We start from the raw sequence: 19,453 nt of genomic DNA, 5'->3' as shown, positions 1-19,453 counted from the left end.
AAAAAATGCATTTGAAAGTTTTTTTTTTGGCTTCTTTATAGTATATATGTCATGTAGGCTAAGGCTGAACTGCTGCTTTTCAATTGGTTTTGGCTGCTCTTTTGGATATTATTCAATTTTTTCTTTTGGTGATTCATTCCAAATTATAAACTGATAAATACCTAATATCAGTCAAATTATAAACTGCATCTAAAAGGAGTAAATTTATCAAATTGAAAAATACATGATGAACACTTCACATGAGAACACTTCAACTTCAGTGACACAAAAAACACTTAATAGTTTATTCGCTATGAAGAAAAATGAAGTGCCAGCTTATGTAGAAAATTTCTTATGTAGAAAATGAAAAGCTCATCCGTTTTAAGTGTAATTAAATGAAATGATATGCAGACTGAAGTAGCTCCAGGAAGATGTTGAAATGTTCATCCTAGTTCGTCACTTTTAATCCAAGCAAAATGTTAGGACACTTAGTATCAATTATTGAGTTTAAGCTTTGATTTCCAAATGCTCACAAAAATTACCAAAGTTAAGAAAGTCGCAACAATAAGTCACTTGTGGTCAAAATACTCAAAGAATCCTCTTTGATCCGCACCCAGGCTCAAAGCTTCTGCTATGGTCATTTCCATGGAAATTTCTTTTTAAAATAGCTTTCAAGCGTAGTTAGGGGTATTTAGACTGTTTTGCTTTTCTTCAAAGCTTTGAAAAAAGTGTTATAATATTCCTAACGTTATATTTGTGCATATTTTTGGTAATCATTTGTGGGGTGATCGAATTTTCCAAACCACCGTAGATACGTAAGAACGTTGCAAAATCTAGTACCCTGAGGTCATAAGACTGTCAAAAACTCCTCCTTGAACCTCCCAAATTGAAAGCTTTCATTATGACCTGGCCTTTTAATGTAACTTGGGCACTGGACCAAGGGCGCCATTGTTACTCGAGCGCAACGTTAGGTGGGGATGTCGATATTGCTTTCGTCACACCAATTCGTTTAAGTGTGAATCTGCCTAGTACTTATGAATGAATGTTTTCAAAGTAAACCCGTTTCATCAATAAGAAAAAAAACGGATTGGACGCATATGTCCCTTCCCCTTTGACAATAAAACCATGCAAGTGTTGTATCAAGCATAACTCAAAAAGATCTGGAATTTTTGTCAACTTTTCGGCATCTCTGCTTTCAATAAAAAAAAATCAAGTTACCATCACTGAAATATAATAACGCACTATGCCCCCCCTTCTGGATACCATCTTGATAGGATACTATCTCTGCTTTAAATAAAAAAAAAAATTATCTTATTGGCACCCCTGCTTTTAAAAAATCGAGGTATTATCATTTAAATATGATACCTCAATACCCCCTCCCCCCTCTGGATACCACCTTGATAGGATGCCACCTCTGCTTTAAATTAAAAAAAATCAACTTTTTGGGATCCCTGCTTTCAATAAATAAAATTTCGAGCTATTATCATTTAATTTTAATACCTCCCTACCCCGCTCCCCCTCTGGATACCATCTTGATAGGATACCGTCTCAGCTTTCATTCGAAAAATAATTTACTTAATATATAACTAGGTCACTCTATGGTTCAAACAAACAAGCAAAATAACGTTGAACAGCTTAGTGTTCCTTGAAAAAAAAAATTGAGGGTATGAGTAAAGAGGTACAAAGACAACAACAAAAATGTCGAAATTATTCAGATATACCTCAAATTATTGAAAAACTGAGTGATAGATTCGCCATGGCATTCCATAAGATCCAAAGAATCTAGTTAAAAGGAAGCACACACAAAAGCCAAACAAGGCCAGTAGCCTATGAGAAATCGCAAAATACCCAAGACAGTGAACAAGTCCTAATGGGGGGGGGGGGGCTGGGTCTATAAAATTTTTTTAATGGTTTCCCTGGGAATTTGATATCATTTTCTTCTGTCTCCAAAATAATTATCTTTTTGCATCCCTGCTTTCAATAAAAAAAATTAGATACTATCATTTAAATATGATAGCCCCCTATCCCCCCCCCCTATATGGAATAATCCACAACTTATTTATAAATCCTATTTTTGGGATAGCTTTTATTTCAGTCTTTAGTTCCCCAGCCTTGTACATTGCTTAGTATATAGCCAATTTTTTTAAAATTCGAAGGTTTTTTTTTTTGGGGGGGGGGGGGTAAAAATGTTCCAGAAAATAGATTGTATTTTCTATCAGGCGTTCAATAATTAGGTATTAAACATTAAGAAAATCTTATCTAAAAACAGCAAAAAAAAATCTGCAAACTTGCGATTCAGCTGTAGAAACAGTCTGTCGGCTGTCAACTTCAGAATCCAACAAAAGGCTGAAACTGTATAGTAGTGATTTCGTTCTATAATTCTATTCAACTTGAAAAGAAAATTCTTGACTACGAATGATGTAAGAAATAGCGATTGGGAAACTGCAGTCGAAATGATTTAAACTCATTTCATAAGGACGATACTTTTTTTGTCAACACATGAAGAACTGTGTATATTGCAATATTTGCAATAGTATATTGCATCTATCTGGTTTTTATGCAAAGTAACAAAAGAGACGAAAATTAATGAACAAGAGAGTAGTTAAGAATTATGGTATGCAAAGTAATATTTGGCAGGGAAAGTCACTGGTGATAAATCGCTAGGGGTGGCACTATGATTGCGTGATTTTCGGGGATTCGGGGAACCAAATTTTTTTTCGGGGTGACGCATAGATTTTTGGGAAAATACCTGAAAACTCGGGGATAGTGCAAGCCTTGCTTGATTTCTAATCAGGAAAATCGAAATATAAACCACGCGAGAAGGAAAAGCTCCGAATTTGCGGTTGACGCAATAAAGAATTGCCGCAAAAATAATTTAAAGTCGACCGAACGCCGCCACCTCTGCCGGCGGCGGCGGGCCTGCGGCGCGCGGGGAGTGTCCCGACACTGCGGGGGGGGTCGACGGGTCTTCTCGGCGGCGGCGTTCGGTCGATCCGCCGGTGTGGCGCCGGGGTCTAATCCTCTTCATTGTAAAGCACTCTTATTATTTAATTATAATTATAGTTTTAGTGTCCTGGATTGCACTATCCTTAAGCATGACTGGCTCTCTGTTACTGAGGCTCCACAGAGTGTTGGCTATTATGCAACAAAGGTATCTGGCCCAATAAGGAGGAGCACTTTTTATTATGACAATGGTAAACTAAGATTGTTGTACTGAAACCAGTCCTGAAATAATATTTCACTGTATACCCATTTCATAAATCACCTAAGAAACTTATTTACCACAATGTATGACAGGTATGGGAATTGAGTTATACGATTCAATCAGTTTTTGTGAAATAATTTGTTTTCTCTCTTTATTTTTTTTTTCCTGAGCATAACAGGTAACAAATTTCATTTGGTTAATTTGAATTAACCAATTCAAAATTGTCTAAAGTTAAATTAATTTGGATTAATATTAGAATTAAGAGGATGCATTGTGAAAGAGTTCTATGCAACTATTAACCATGTTATTTTTCATCTTTCTACTTAATTGTTGATAATGAGAATTTGGCCGTTTGAGCTTATGAGTAGTCGTTTGGAAATAAAACATTCGTTCATTCACACGCGATCCCTATATTATAAAAAAAAAAAAAAAAAAAAATTTTAACCCAGAACTTTTTCAAGCTGTAAACTACTGATTACGGGAAAAAGAAGAAGCAGTATTGTTGATCTGCACGGCAGTCCTATACAGAAGAGATCATGTCTTCTTCCTTTACTCCATTACGAGGCTAAAATTGACTGTTTAATCTTCTTTTGAAGGAGTAGACGAGAACCTTTAAGAAAAGGAATAGGGGAAGAACTTTTAAGGAAAACGCCCACAGAAATGTTGTTCCAAATCGAAATGTAATATCGAACGAAGATATTCTTCAAGTACTCTTGTTCTAGGAATGTCAACCTTATGAAAAGCGGACCGTGGTGTGTGCCTTTAAGTTTGCCATGGTTTGACCATGGTAAAGGGGGGGGGGATACAATAAAGTCTTAGAGAAGAAATTGAATTTATGTACTTGTAGAATGTAGCCATCTATGATACGTTAAACCCTTCACTAACAGACAGGAAGGCCATGGATACCGACTGAAACTATCCTAATTCTATTCTGGATCCTCTGAAATATTGTCACCAACATTTTCGGAGCCCCAGCACACAGTGGGCATCCATATTTGGCAATGGATTTGATGCAAAACCCGTAAAGTGGCATGATCGAACTGTGTAGTACAAGGCTTTTTCAGCGAAGCGTTATCCCCAGTTTTCTTGCTCAAGAGGTTCTCACCCAATCGTGGTGGGTTTTCTTAGAAAGAAAACCCGAGGTTTTCTTAGAAAGAAAACCCGAGGTGGGTTTTCTTAGAAAACCCACCTCGGGTTTTCTATATATATATATATTAAGAATGACTCCTAGAAGCCATGTCCAAATAATCATTTGCGCTCACAATTTTTTAAAATCGTCAATAGGCAACGACTAATTCAATTGTATATATATATATATATATATATATATATATATATATATATATATATATATATATGTATATGTATATATATATATATATATATATATATATATATATATATATATATATATATATATATATATATATATATATATATATATATATATATATATATATATATATATATATATATATATATATATATATATATATATATATATATATATATATATATATATATATATATATATATATATATATATATATATATATATATATATATATATATATATATATATATATATATATATATATATATATATATATATATATATATATAGAGATACGACTAATTCAAGTGAACTTGATAGTAAAAAAAAGTTAACTTTGACTAAATTCTTTTGTAATCGAAATCTCTTAACAAAAATGTATACAAGGCCAATAATAGTTTGGTTTTGAAAGGATTTTTGCACTTTTCTAATTAGGCCTAATCCGTTTAGTTTATTAAGTATAAACTGTATGAATTGCTTTAATTGTGCTAAGCAACTCTTTGCATGATAAAAAACAATTAGAAGTTTTTTGACCTTAAGGCCAATCTATTGTCATAGATTAAAATATATATATTTTTCATAGGAAAAATAGAAAAAAATAGAAAAGAAAAAAAAAAGTTTGGAAGAATAGGAAGATGTTTGTGCGAACCAAGGTTAAAATATTGGCTAATCAAGATCTTGCCCCGGGCGCAAGAGAGGGCAGAACCGCCACTGTCTGGGCGTCAGTTTTGTTTCTGAAATAGTTTGTTTCAGAAAATAATTTTTTTTTTTTTTCAGGTACCATGAATTTTGTCCATTCATTTCCAAATGTTTGCATATCCATTGCCTTGTTAGTCAATAAAGTTGTAGAAATTGGGATAATCTATAACCCTGTATTGAACCTTCAGTATACTGCTCGGAAAGGAGAAGGGGCGTTCCTGAATGCCAATCCAATTTCAGTATCCCCTACCACAGGTAAGATGTGACACTTGGCAAAATTATTTTTCCTTTGTGACTATTTTTTGTTAGATTTGCTATGCTGATGCAATAGTTGATCCCAGAAGGAAACACGATAAAATTCTGAAAATGACTTTAAGATTTATAGAATACTTACTTATATCATTACTCAAAGCGTTTTAGTTTAATTTATCCCTGCCCCTAATGGACAAATATTCAGCCCAAATTATGCATTCTTCATGCGTTTTCCGTCCCTTTGTTTTGATGAAATTGCTTGTTTGCCCCTAAATTTATTTGAAGAAAAAAGTGACGTGTGAAAAATGAGAGCGCGTTCGGGTTTCTTCATATTTAGTTTCTATAAGTATTCAAACAGTTCAGATGTTCTGAGTTTGATTTGCATAAATTATAATTATTTAATCTAAAAAAACAAACTTAAACTAAAAAAAGAGTCCATATTGGAAGTTCAATATACTGCTCAAAAAGGAGAAGGGGTGTTTCTAAATGTCAATCCGATTTCAGTACGGGTAGAATATGATACATGATAAAGTATTGTTTTCTTGAGATTTTCTTCTGAATTTGGGCTTGTGAAGATGGCGTTATTTTTAAATTTAGTTCTGCAGCGAAGATTTGTTGATTCCTGTTTTTGGTTTTCTAAAAGGTTATTTCAAGGTAAAATTTATTATTGCTGAAATATAGTAAGTTAGGAAACTGGAAAACTCTACGAGATAAACTCGTGGTAAAGAGCATAAAGGTAAGAGCATTTACCTCTACGTGGTAAATGCTCTACGAGATACATGCTCTTTGTTGTGGTTATACAATTTGTTTTTATGTATATATGTATATATTTGTTTTTATGTTATATGTTTGTAAATAAATTATATATTATAAGCGGTGAACTTTAAAAGAAATGCTATAGAAATGTAAATAATCCTAGATTTTTTTTTAGAGAGAGCTCTTTCGAATGGAAATTGAAAGTTCTAGTATGCATCTTAAGCTCCAAACACGTAGACTTTGTAGGATCAAAAAATTCGCTTAGTTCAAAATACTGCTCTTGCTTTAAAAAATTCTTATTCTAACGCTGATAAATTTCTTAAAACTAGTTTTTTTTTACTTGAACTTCTTTAGCGTGAGTAGCAATAACTTTTCCTATTTTATTATTATGTGAATACGAGATTCGACATTACATTTATTTTTCCCTTTAGCTTTATCAGATTCTCTAGTCATTATGGAGCTGGGGACTACACGCGATGAGGAAAAACGTCAACTTGTTCGGGACAACTTCAACATTTTACAGACCAAATGCCACGGGTAAGCACTGTCTAAGCTATTTTTTTCAGCCTAAGCATGAATGATTCAATAATTTTTGGCAAAAACTTAAATTTATGTCTATCTAAATCTTCAGCCACTCATAAACCATTCAGGCTATTATGATGGCCCGAAGGTAACACAATAACGTACTGCACTTTAAAAAACAGTATATGCTTTATTATATTGTAAATTTTATATTTGTAATGATTAATGCTTTTTATAACAATAATCTTATGACATGCAAATCTTAGAAATAGTATCTAAACTTTAATATATAGATTATAATATACTTCCAAAATAGTAATAAAAAAAAGAAAACAAACAATATTTCATTTTATTTTTATGTAAAATTGATTATCCAACATTTTGACGGGGTTAATTTCCTAAGCTTGGAGCCATCCCTCGTATCTCCATGATCTTTTCCGGAATCCTTTCTACATTGTGCTGTACTTTCTTGAATGGCCTAACAAACATTTATCAGAGGCAGAAACGTATGCAGGGGGGTTAGGGGTGGGCCTGGGACTCGCCAGCTTAAATCCAAATTAGGTCGGAATTTCTTGGTACTTCTTATTCAAATTATCAAATAAACATTGCTTTTTTTATCGTCATCCCCCTCACCCCCCCCCCCCAAAAAAAAGGAAACTGCGCACGTGGCTAGTCGGAGGGAGCATTGTAGCGCTGCCTAAGTAAAGAGCCATGTCCCTTTCATGAATTATTTTTTCCCCGACCACTACGTATGGAAGGGTTGATCAAAGAAACTTGAGAAGGGACTCGTGTGATTGGAGAATAGAAAGTTCTAGTTCCCTTTATCAGAATCGAAAATAATTGTGGTGTACATAGCCCCTCTCCTGCGCCCGTTTTTGCTACGCGGTTTTCCTGTAATCTCCCCCGGATATTTGGACAAATTTTGAGATAACTTTTATTCAGAATAGTCAAAATATCCTTTAAATGCGCTTCCGGTATGATGTCAGCATCACAGTCTATGGGCTCGGACTGTAAATTTTGCAACTAGCCAATCGTTTAAAGGTAGGTTTTGCAGTGGAAAAAGAGAAACATGTTTGATCCCTGGTAACCAGTAACTTGAAACTTTCCAGGATTGTTCCTGAATCAACAGAATCACAATAATATTTGCGGGAAGGAGAGAAGGGCGGGGGTCCGGAAACCCAAAAAGGGCCAAAAAACTTATATTCCAATCAGCTTGAAGCTTATATATTTTAATCTTTGAGCTAAGGGGACCTCAATGCAAAAGGAAAAATAGAAAGAAAATAGTTTTCCCTGAAAACTGGGCATAACAAAGGGAAGGGAGCTCGTTCAATTGAGGGTTCAAAGTGATTGGAGTGTAACCAGTATCCCTCCCATACACTCTCTTGCCCCCTCCCTCTAACCCGCACTATATCGAATCAGAATTTTGAGATGGCCTTTTTCTTCAGAGGCGACGAAAGATTTCATAAGTATCCCTTCAGGTCGATATCAACTTAACAGCCCCAGGGGCAATGACCATAGGCTATGTAAATTACACGTTGTGCATGTAATGGTTTTAGAAGAAGAGGCGTCCTCGGTCCGGTGTACGGTCTTGGTTGTTTGATAAACTAGGAGATTTTAGGATCGTTTGGTAGGCTAATTATAGCAGAGCTCCTCTTAGGCATATTCTAGATACAACACGCGTACGTCAGTATAACAAAAGATGCTATTTGTATCCACATCGTCAAAAGAGCTTATCTGCAATATCTCGGGAATGGCTTATGAAATGAAGGTGAAACTTTCGAGTAGTGTTTGGGAAAAGATGGGGGAGTGTGGGTTAAGGGAACTTCAAATTTTGTTAAACATAAATGACACCATGGTCTTTGGAAGGTTTACAGGGTGGTAGTCCTACTTCCTGTTTGGGTAATATCTGATCGATTCAAGCTTGAATTAATATTTATTTTAATTTCTGTTCCTTTTAAGAGTCATTTGGTCATTTACAGAAGTTCCTGTTATTTTGTCTTTGGTTTGATTATTGTTTTAATTTCTGTTCGTTTGGGGCTCCGCTTATTCATTGATAGTAATTTCTGCTCGTTCGAAAATTTAATTACTTTATTTTTGCTAGTCTTTGATATTAATATAGGTTTTACTTTTTCGTTTTTAGAAACTTCTATTTGGGATTTGTTTTTTTAATTAATTGAAAAAAATGCCCCGACATTCCTGTTTTATGTAAAAAAACGTTTTGCAGTTATTGAGTAATGATTTTTCTACTGAATGCCAGGAGTCTTCCATCTTTAGTCATTTCTGTTGGTCATGTGTTCATAGTTGTCGAAGAATATTTTTCTGTCTGTTGTTTCTATTTTGTTTTTCTTTGTTTTTACTCCGTCTTCACTGGGCATGCCCATTTTTTTTAGATGATAAGTTATGAACAAAATGAACGAATGGATGAACAAATAACTTTATACGTCCAGATTTAGGAAGGGTCTTTGAATTATCCCTAAGGATATGAAATATTGATTCTCCCTCCTCTTCGACTTCGACTTCTTGGAGATATCAAAGACGCAGCTGGACTTTTTTTTTGGAGGGAGGGTTAAAACCCCGTAACCTCCCCCTCTCCCTGTATACGACCTTGCCTGTGCTATGCGGACCATTAGTCTGCTTACGAGAAAGGTTTGAACCTTGTATGCGAGGACTTTATTTTGTGGACATTACTTTAGTTTAAGGCTAATACAGCTTATGGTACCTGTTTTGTAAATTTATTAATTGCTAACTCTTTTTTTCTATTTCTTTCTCACCTTAACTCTGGATATACTTTAACCCTTTTTTCTGCTATTGATTCTCTTTCGGTGCTGCTGTATTTTGGGCTGTAATTCATTATTTTACCTTAAACAAGGATACATTTTTCATTAATTTAAAAATTTCAGAATTTTTATAAAACGTAATTTAAGTAAATCATAAAAAATGTGCTAAAAGGTAATTACTGAACTCCCACCTTGTCTGAATTTCCGTAATAAAGAAGCAATTCTACCAACTCAGAATCCAAGTCAGAAATTCCGAAACAAGTCAGATATAGTCCAATTTGTTTGCTTTAGACAAGCGTGCTAACTGCATTAGACGAAAAATGGTGCGGGGTGTTTCATTTTTGTTGTCTTTATTTTAAAACAAAAAAAGTACTCTATGCATTCGTGCCTATGGCGCTATGAAAGCAGACGAAGGCTACTCAGTGTTGCTCCTGTTCACAAATAAGCTGCTTCTTTGGCAAGGTCATTGCTCTGGTATAATTCCTAAATCTTCCGTTTCTTAAAAATTAGGAACAAAGTGATTATTTGGTTATGGATAATAATAAAATGTTAGCGATTTAAAACTGAAAAAGGTTAGGTCGATTACAGCTAATTTCTATTTTGTAGCCTTCGAGCTTTGGGTTCATGCGCATTGAATATGGCTCATGTAGCATCGGGGGGAGCTGACCTCTATTTTGAATTTGGCATTCATGCCTGGGACATTGCAGCTGGTGATCTTATTGTCAGGGAAGCTGGAGGTGTTGTTTATGACACAGAAGGTAAATCATTTATTGGGAAGTTTATATAGTGATAGTAAAAAGCTTAACAAGTGTGTTTTTTTTTTCTAAGTAGCAACTCCCTAAAGATAGTTAAAATTTACTATTTTTCTCTGCATTTATAAACTGAATTTAGTTCATGCATTAGGTGAGACATTGCACTATTTACTCTTTCTAACTGTCCGAAATGTGGGTGCCTCATTTTTCCACAGCTACCGTAAGACTGATAACCCCTACCCCAATAAGAGTTTAGCATAAGAATTTTTTGCCCCCCCCCCCCTTTCCAAGGATAAATCTTCTGATAATCTTTGGATATGAATACAATATCCTCCTTAATGTAAACAGCTTGCAAATCACCATTAATCTCAATCTTCTTATAAGTAGTGAGCGATTACTCCTTTCACAAACGGGGGAGAACTTTGATAAAAGAGAGGCACTCGTTATGTAAATGTTATTAGCTTGACCTTCAAGTAATGTTTTAAAATATTCTGCTTCAAGAAAAGTAGCCTCTATTTTAATTTAGATCGATTACTTAATCTTCGTTTAGCAATAACTTTTAAATTTCAGAGTCCAAAAAAACAGACTATGGATATAACCCTATTTTTGTCAGATTAATCAGTTAAGGTAACTTTAAGAAAATAACATACAAAAAAAAGGTAAAATTTTATTTCGGGAGCCTCTTACATTCTCATTAAACTATTTACTTCTCTAGAAAAAAGTTTGATCACAGCCAAATATGCCTGAGGATTCCTAGGATGAGGATTTAGTTAAAAATCTTTTTTGTAATTTGATTAAAAAAAAAAAGATATACTGTATCGAAGATAATTTTTTTTGCTGTCTCTTTAAGAGTTCCAAAATGCTGTCCTTTTAGGATTTTACCAATGCCCTTGAAAATGTTTCCTCAAATATAGGGAAACAAATAGGGAGTAGAATAACATAATCTTACCGACCGGTTAATTGAAATTAATAAACTGTTGATTATTTCAGAGGAATATTTTGTTAAAATTCTAGAAGGTCCTAAAAATGTAAAAGATCTGATACAAGTAGAATATCAGTTAAATTGCCTCTTTCATATATTTGCTGAGTTAACCTTTTAATGATCTAAATTAAAAATACCATCGTGTACATTTCTAGAGGAAGCATTTTTGTTTCTCCCCTTGACATTTTTCTATCCCTCAGTGCACAAATTTAAGTTTGATCTTCTTCTTTTTAAGTTTTAGGTTAATTCTCTCGCATAAAATAAATTTTGTAATTCGGATCATGACAACATTTAGAATTGAGTGGTTTTTTCCCGCTTCGGCAACGCTGCGAGTATGTTCGAATTATCGCCCATTTACTGCATTTTCCAAAAGTAGAATAGCTTACCATTAAGGTTCATTATCTCTCTGCAAGTTTGATATTATTTTCTACAGTTTACGGGTAATATAATAATTTTTTCAACATAATATAACAGTTTAATATCATTTGGTACATTCAGATTTATCCATCCTTCGAATTACTGTTTCAAATTTGCTTTGCACTTTTTAGAAAAAATTTAGAAAAAAGTTAAAAATATGTGAAAGCAGGTAAATGTTCTTACGTTTTGAAACAAGCTAAGATGATTCTCAGAGAAAAGGTTTAAATCATATCATTATTTGAGATCTGTTAATAAATATACCCGAAATTAATGTTTCCAACTATACAGGAATCTTGTCCTTTCGGTGCGAGCTATGGCTGTATGCGTGTCTTGAAATTGCATGTTTAGCAGGGAATATAAACCTGAATTACTCAGAAATCACAGTCGTACGACAGAGGTTCGAAATACACGTGAAGCAATTATTTCTTACTTTTTTCTTTGTATCTTTATGCGTCATTATTGAATGGTGTTTTAAATACATTCTATCTTTCCAATATTCTCTATCCATTTTTCTCTATTATTGTTATTGTTGTTTCTTTTTTTTATTAATTTACATTCCGTGTCGTTGTTGTTTTTACTGTATATGCTCCCTCTTGTGTACCTGGCATTAGGAGGAACACTTTGGTATTTGTTTTTATTTTGTTTTTTAATAAATTCAGTTCTGCTTTTTTATGTAAGTAAATATTCATTAATAGAAATAGTTACAATACAATTTCAACTCTGGCCAACGGAATATTTTTAAATAATTATAGGTTGAACATAAATAAATATATTTAATTCGAATTAGAATAAAAGTTTTTGAGAATTATTGCCATTCATTTCATTTGTGTATAAGTGATGGCATAATTTTTCTTATTTCTATTTTTAACTTGAATTTCACTTATGTTCTTTTCCCAATTATTTTACCTTGTCATCGTTATGATGTTTTTGTCTTATTAATAGTTTTATTCATTGCAGGTGGACCGTTGGATATTTTAGGACGTCGTGTTATTTGCGCATCCTCTATGGATATCATAAAAGAAGTCATTCCCCTTTTGAAGCAAATGAAGAATGAGCGTGATTAGAAGTTGACCCATTGCAGAAGAAATATCACTTTTTGATTTTGTGTTTTCCTGATCTCCAAAGTCTCAGTGCTTTGTCCTTCGGCTTTGTTCTAATAGTCAAATAAATTTTATGAGGTGACAAGGGCGACTCCACATGATTGTATTGGTTCAAGGACCTAAAAACGTAAAAATCAGCTTTGGTCATCTGAATGACAAATACCGAATATCTGGAATATATATTCTGAATAGGATATTCAGCAAGGCGGAAAAGAAAGGCTAGGTCTACCCAGATTAGGCTGGGTCAAAAATTTAGACAGAAAATCTAGATTACGAGCATCTACTACCGCTTCTACTACTAACAACTCACTGCATCACCAAGTCGCCTGAGGCCAGCACAGTTACAACCGCTCCTCCTCCATCCCAATCTATTAAAATCCTTTCTCTACACCCTCCCAATAAGTTCCCATTTCCCTTAAATCCCTCCTTACGACATCCTCCCACCCCATTCGGGGACGACCTGCTTTTCGTTTGGCCCTAGACGGTTGGCCCACAAGGACAATCTTTGGCAATCTGTCATCCTTCATCCGCAGAACATGTTTCAGTCATCTCATCCTTTCTGTCATTATAGCCCTAGAAAGTGGGATTGAACCGCATTTTTTGTGCAGCTTACTGTTTGAGATATGGTCAATCAGTCCATGAAAGATCCATAGGCAATTTCTCTGGAAAATATCTAGCGAACGTTCCGCCATTTTCTGAGCGCCCACGCTTCAGAACCAAACTTGACCATTGTCATCATCGTAGTTTCCAATATTCTGATCTTGCTTCGCAGACTTATCTTCCTATTCTTCCAAACTTTTTTCAGCTGTGAAAAAACACCCTGGGCCTTGGCGATTCTACTTTTAACATCTACACTGCACCAACCGTCTATACTAATAATACTGCATAGGTAAGTGAAGCTATTCACTTGATCGATCCTGTCGTTACCCAACATCGCCTCTTATTGCTTCTTTTGTTCCTAGTCTTAACGATTTACTCTTCTTAACATTAATTTTTAAAGCTATTCTTGCACCCTGAACTCGTAAACCTCCAAAAGAATATCTAGAAAACGAGCTCCGAGTATTTCTTCCTAGAGTATTTCTTCCTGCGATATTTATCAAAATGGAAAAGAAAAACTAGATATCCCATATCTGTTTTTTTTAAAGTAATTAAATCTAGAATGTGTCTTCTACACAGGATATTCACCAAGGCAGAAAAGAAAGACTAGATACCCCAGATTAGACTTGGTTGAAAATAATGAAAAATAACATAAATGACAAAGAAAATGGCACCAATGTCAATCTGTCATCAAGTGTGTTTTTATTTGTGTACACTTTTTCGCTTGAAAATTTACTTAGAGCGATTTTGCAACCACTAAAATGGACTATAAAAATCCGAGAAAAAAAAACGACTAAAAACTGGAGTTTGAACTCATGATTGTCACCGGGCAAGGGCCTAAGACAGATGTATTATGCAGGAATAAGACCGCCTAAGGATGGGACAAGTTTGTAATAACAGTATTGGTAGTGATATATATTGTTTCTTAAAATCAAAGTTTTATCTAGGTAATATCCAGGGTTATTGGGTACACGGTAATCTTGTACCAAAGGGAACATAGAGTTTAGTTATAAGAAAGCTTATGATAAAAATCTCTGAGAATTTTTCCCTCTAGAAATAAGGAGAAGTGTAATTAGCTTACAAGAATACGTCACAAAAATAAATAAATGAAACTAAAGCACACTTAACACGTGAAGGATACTTTTCTCTTCACCTTTTTCTTTCAGAGCCTTTCCAGCTCCCAACAAGAGTACCACCTCCGGTTCAGCTCTGAAAATTCAAAATAGATGTATGGTACATGTCATACATTTCCTGGGAGAGTGGACAAATTGAAAATGTCTTTTGAGTCTTTTTCTATTGTACAAAGCAGAGTTGCCACTCCTTAGGATTTTCTCAAAGATATTGAAATGTCAGTCTTGAGCATGGTGCCAGGAAAACAGTCTTTGTATAATTCTTATTTCGAATCTAGGTTTCTTTCGAGCCTCGGCATTTTCTCCAGCAAATCTTGAGATATTTTTCTACCCATGGTTCTCACTGCTGCGTTTTTGCGCAAAGACGGCGTCTCTGCATCATCTGTCAAAGTTCATCCTTTTTTTTGCTGCACGTTTATGCATTATAACGGTTCAACGGCTACTTTGAAATATTTCTACTGAGCTGTTGAAAACCGCATCCGTTTGTTTTTTAAATTGAACGGTTCTTTGAAGCATACAATGCAACTAACTGAGGAATAAACTGTATTTATCAGAAGTCGTCCATAAATTTATGACAGAGTACAGGTGGCCATTCAAAGAGAGGTTTAATCCTCGAACCCTGGGAGGATATTCCAGGGAAATGAACATAAAAAATAAGAATCATATTATTAACTAGGTGTAACTAGACTATGCTACTACAGGCTAACCTTTTTAAGTATTTATTCTTGGCTTTTAGAACTTAATTTGCATCAACGGCTACAATAACCGTTTCTGTGAACATTTTTTCGCTGTTTTGCGTTGAGAAACAATCGCATCAGTGTGAACCAATGGTTAGAGGCAGTTTTGGTACAATAAGGCATTCCTTATGGCATTTAAACGGACAGCAAAGAGAATATTGATATCAAAAGGTCTATTTTAAATCGTCGTTTCGGGTGTTAACAGGGGATAACATACAATTTCGAAAAACAAGAGCTGAAACTTCTAAGTATCTCGGGAAGCAAATAAGATGTGGGAAAACAAATACCAATACATTTGGTAGGTTGAGTAAGAATTGAGATTGCAAGTTTCTTTCTGGCAAACTGGTCTCGCATAGTACCTTTTGAATTACTGCTGCTAAATATTGAAATAGATCACGAGGCGACTGTCATGTCTCCATAAAACTGTACTGAGGGTAAAAAAAAAATGGTTGTTGTTTTTTCTATATACATAAATAAAAAGAAAATATAGGAATCACAAACAGATTTTAACATATTTATTCATGATATTAAATGAAATAACCAAATCCAAATATTGCCATTTTACATTTGGTAATCTCAATTGATGGTAAGAGATAAGAAAAGATAGAAACCCTCCAGAGTCATTGATGGTGTAAAGGGCGTTTCAAATGCTGGGAGTTTTTTAGAGGGACAGGTGGCAAGTCTGTCGCCAATTCTTGCGGCACTGGGAATTGAACCACAGAACTCGTATTATCAAGTAGGACATTAGTTCACTGTGCTATCACAGATAAGGTAAGAGAGGGGGGGGGGGGGGACAAAACTAGAATAAACCACTTCAACATATGAGATAAAAGGGACGAAAGGCTATCTTAGGCATCACAATAGCGATGCCTAAGTAAAGAGCGATCTGTTTACAATGTTTTATTTGTTAATATTTTTCATCAAGGAACTTCGTATACTAGGATTTGTCGTAGAAACTTCGGAAGGAGCTCCTTCAATTGGAAATTGAAAATTCAAGTGCCATTTTTATGAGTCAATAGTGATTAGAGGGTAACCAGTTCCCTTCCCATGCCCATAAATTCCCCTAACACATCGAATCAAAGTTTTGAGATAGCCCTTTTGTTCGCATAGTTGAAAGGTCCAGTAACTATTTCTCTGGGGTTGTCAATCCCGGCAGCCCTCATGGCAAGGGCTGTAAGCTATGCAATTTGCCCATTGTTGAAATATAGTATTTGTTATTTGAAATTAGGGCATGTTTGACTTTTAGTTTTCAAAAAGACCAAAGGCATTCAGGTGACACTTTGAGAGAATGTTGAGGGGAGTGTTGAACTAAATCAAAACACGCTATGTGCATGCAGGATGTCAAAAGGGCGTAACTAAGGAAAGACTGAGACTATTAAGCTAGAACTTTCAGGGAATGTTGAAGGAGATGGTCAATTGACCAAAAAGGCAATATTTGGACGCTACTACAACTACCACTGACGCTAATGCTACTAGTCCTACTGCTGCTACTACCATTATTACTAATGCTTTCATTGATTAAGCTCCTGAGACAGGAATGGAATTTTGAAGCAATGAAAGATATTTAAGCACGGATAAAAGTGGTTTATGTAGTTTCAGAACCAAAAGAAATTTGACAGAGAATACAAGAAGTTGATTATGTTCAGTTGAAATGTGCAACATCAGTGACGGTTTAAAGTGTACTATATTGACACTAAGTTCCAGGAAATCTATATTTCGTTTCACTATGTGATCCTTGCATTATTCAAAGAATACAGGAGCTATTGTTCAGAGCTATACTTCATTTTTCAGTGGTAGGCCAATGGAAACGGAAGAACACGAGACTCTCCTTTTTGGTTTCCTCCAGCTCCATAGTGTTTAGGAAGTGCATCTGCATACCCTTTTCAGAGAGGCTAGTAGGGTTGCTATTTCAAAATGACCACCAGCATGCTAATTCAAAAATGCTCATCAATTTTGGCAACTGTTCCGCCCTGGAAAGACTTTTTTTCCAAATCTCTACTTTTGATCAGCAATCGAAGGTCAATTCTTCAAGAGAAAAATACTGACATATTATTATTTCTGCGTGTCTGCAATTACAAACTTCAGCTTTCATGTATCGTAGTTCTGATTTATCTTTTTGAGCAATAGTATATTTCCGTGGGTTTATACTGATTCAATCTTTAGAGGGAAGGGGGGTTGACACGGATATTCTGACACATTAAAAATGCAATGTTCATGACCAAATACCTGATAGGCAAATGATGAGACTGAGATACAAATGGAATTTTGAAGCAAAGAATTATATTATGCGCAGATAGTAGTGATTTATGCGAAGTCTCAGAACCCAAAAAAAGTTGACAGAGAATACGAGACAGCGATTCTTTTCAATTGTTATGGGCAGCGTCAATTTTAGTTTACGGTGGTCTAAGGGCGGTCTAACTCCGCTGAGAAGGGTAGAAACGCTCCTTTCTCTGTCTATGATTTTTCTTCCCTCTCAGGCTGAGTCAGATAGACGAATTTCACGACTACAAGTTTCCACTTTAACGGTTCACAATTCTTGGTTTTGATATCAAATTTCCGTTCCGGGATCAGAGCAGAAAACTTGATTCTCTATCAGAGTATAAGAAGAATAAAAATTGTTTTTAATTCGTCAGTCTTGTCCTGTCAGTTACAAGGTAAGAACAAAAATTGCGCTAGTTAATTAACTATTTATTCTATTGTTCTATTATTCTATGTTTTCAAATTAACAATTATTCAATGGTTTATTATTATTTTTTTGTCATTTCTTTATTAAAAATTAAGCTGAATTAGAATAGTATTTCCTAGCTCAATTTCACAACTGTTTATGATTCTTTTTTAAAACCACGGTGACGTAAAAAAAATCTGGAAAGATTTATTCCATCAAGATGGTTCCAGTTTTTTTTTTTAGCCGCACTAGTTGAGTGTTTAGCGCACTATATCTGCCATTTTGCATTCGTAAGGGCAGGGCTTCGATACCTGGTAATGGCTGACTATTTGGTTTGGAACAGGGGTCAGCAGTATAACTTTGTAAGCTCAGCCACTGTCAACCCAGCTCCAAACGGGTGCATGGAGAAACATGGGGTAAAACACGGAAAGCGTCATTTATTTTAAATCTAATTTTAGTTTGAATATTTTTTTTATTGATGTGACTTTGAGTAAAGTATTTTATTATATCAAATCGCGTTGATAACGGCTGTTGATTTTACAGCTGAAATATTCAATAGGTTTTTTTCACGTTGTAATTCCCTGTCTTCACAAATTGCCTGGTTATCCTCTTTTATTTTTATATAATGGAACGGTGATGCGGCCTTCGTCATTATTTAAATAGCATTTTATATAGACAATATAAGCAACTCCATGGAAACTAAATCAGCACGATTTCTATACTCAGAAACATAAGGAGACAAACAAAATTTTTTTTTTGTATTAGATCAGCCGTACAATATTATTAAAACCTGCTAAATAACTTCTCTGCCACTTTTTCAAGATTTTTTTCTTTTTTTTTCTTTGTGGAAGCGAAACTTGATTTGGCTACTCTATCACTCATTTGCTACTCACCTAAAAATCTGTGTTTGGAGAACTCTTCCCATCAGCTTTCCCTTTCAGGTTTTTACCGTTTATCTCTTGCTTTTAGTGCTGATTTCCTGCATTAATGAAAATGATAGCTTGAAATCAATTGTCTATAAAATTAAACTGTAATTTGCCTATATTATAAATGTAATTAATACTATAATTTTTATGTAATTTATGAAGTTTTAGTGGATCACAAAGCTCTCAGGAGAGCTTTTTGAGAGTATGTGGAGAGTATTATCGTTAAAAGTTGTTACTTATTACGGTTTGTTCTCTAAAATCTTAATTTAAAGATAACCAGCAAATTTTCAGCTCTCAACTGCTGGGCATTAACGCCATTTGTGCTGCTCAAAAATTAATCTAAATTCTCTGTCTTTCTGGTAAAACAGTTTAGCTATCATTACATTTAAAAATACTTTGGCAGACTTATTTAGAAAGACGAAAAACACCTAAGCTTAAAATGGTTAGCAAGGATATACAAATATACTGGTACAACAAGATAATAACCTCCTTGAAAGTTCTTCCTCCTATTGGCTGATATTGGCCTAAATTCACAATATGGATAAAATACTCATAGTTCCTTTCATATTTTGTTGAAAATTATCATCCTTTATCTTTCAAGTTAGCATAAACAATTTTTTTTAT

The 19,453-nt window shown here is 34.5% G+C and overlaps 1 protein-coding gene across 1 annotated transcript in view; it reads left to right on the top strand.

The window, feature by feature from the left end:
• Window positions 1-12,859, top strand: part of LOC148951009 (inositol monophosphatase 1) — a 39,693-nt gene extending 26,834 nt beyond the window's left edge. The window contains exons 4-7 of the mRNA XM_089090090.1: window positions 5,295-5,471; window positions 6,656-6,761; window positions 10,130-10,281; window positions 12,632-12,859. Of these exons, the coding sequence (XP_088946216.1) occupies window positions 5,295-5,471; window positions 6,656-6,761; window positions 10,130-10,281; window positions 12,632-12,738 (542 nt within the window). The 3' untranslated portion in view covers window positions 12,739-12,859. The remainder of the gene's footprint in view (window positions 1-5,294; window positions 5,472-6,655; window positions 6,762-10,129; window positions 10,282-12,631) is intronic.
• Window positions 12,860-19,453: the final 6,594 nt, after the last annotated feature.

Source organism: Artemia sp. Qi Xiang Cuo, chromosome 6, assembly GCF_049724085.1.
Source record: "Artemia sp. Qi Xiang Cuo chromosome 6, ASM4972408v1, whole genome shotgun sequence".
NCBI classification, from domain to species: domain Eukaryota; kingdom Metazoa; phylum Arthropoda; class Branchiopoda; order Anostraca; family Artemiidae; genus Artemia; species Artemia sp. Qi Xiang Cuo.
The sequence above is the reverse complement of the archived record's forward strand: the minus strand, read 5'-3'. Positions and strand labels throughout refer to the sequence as shown.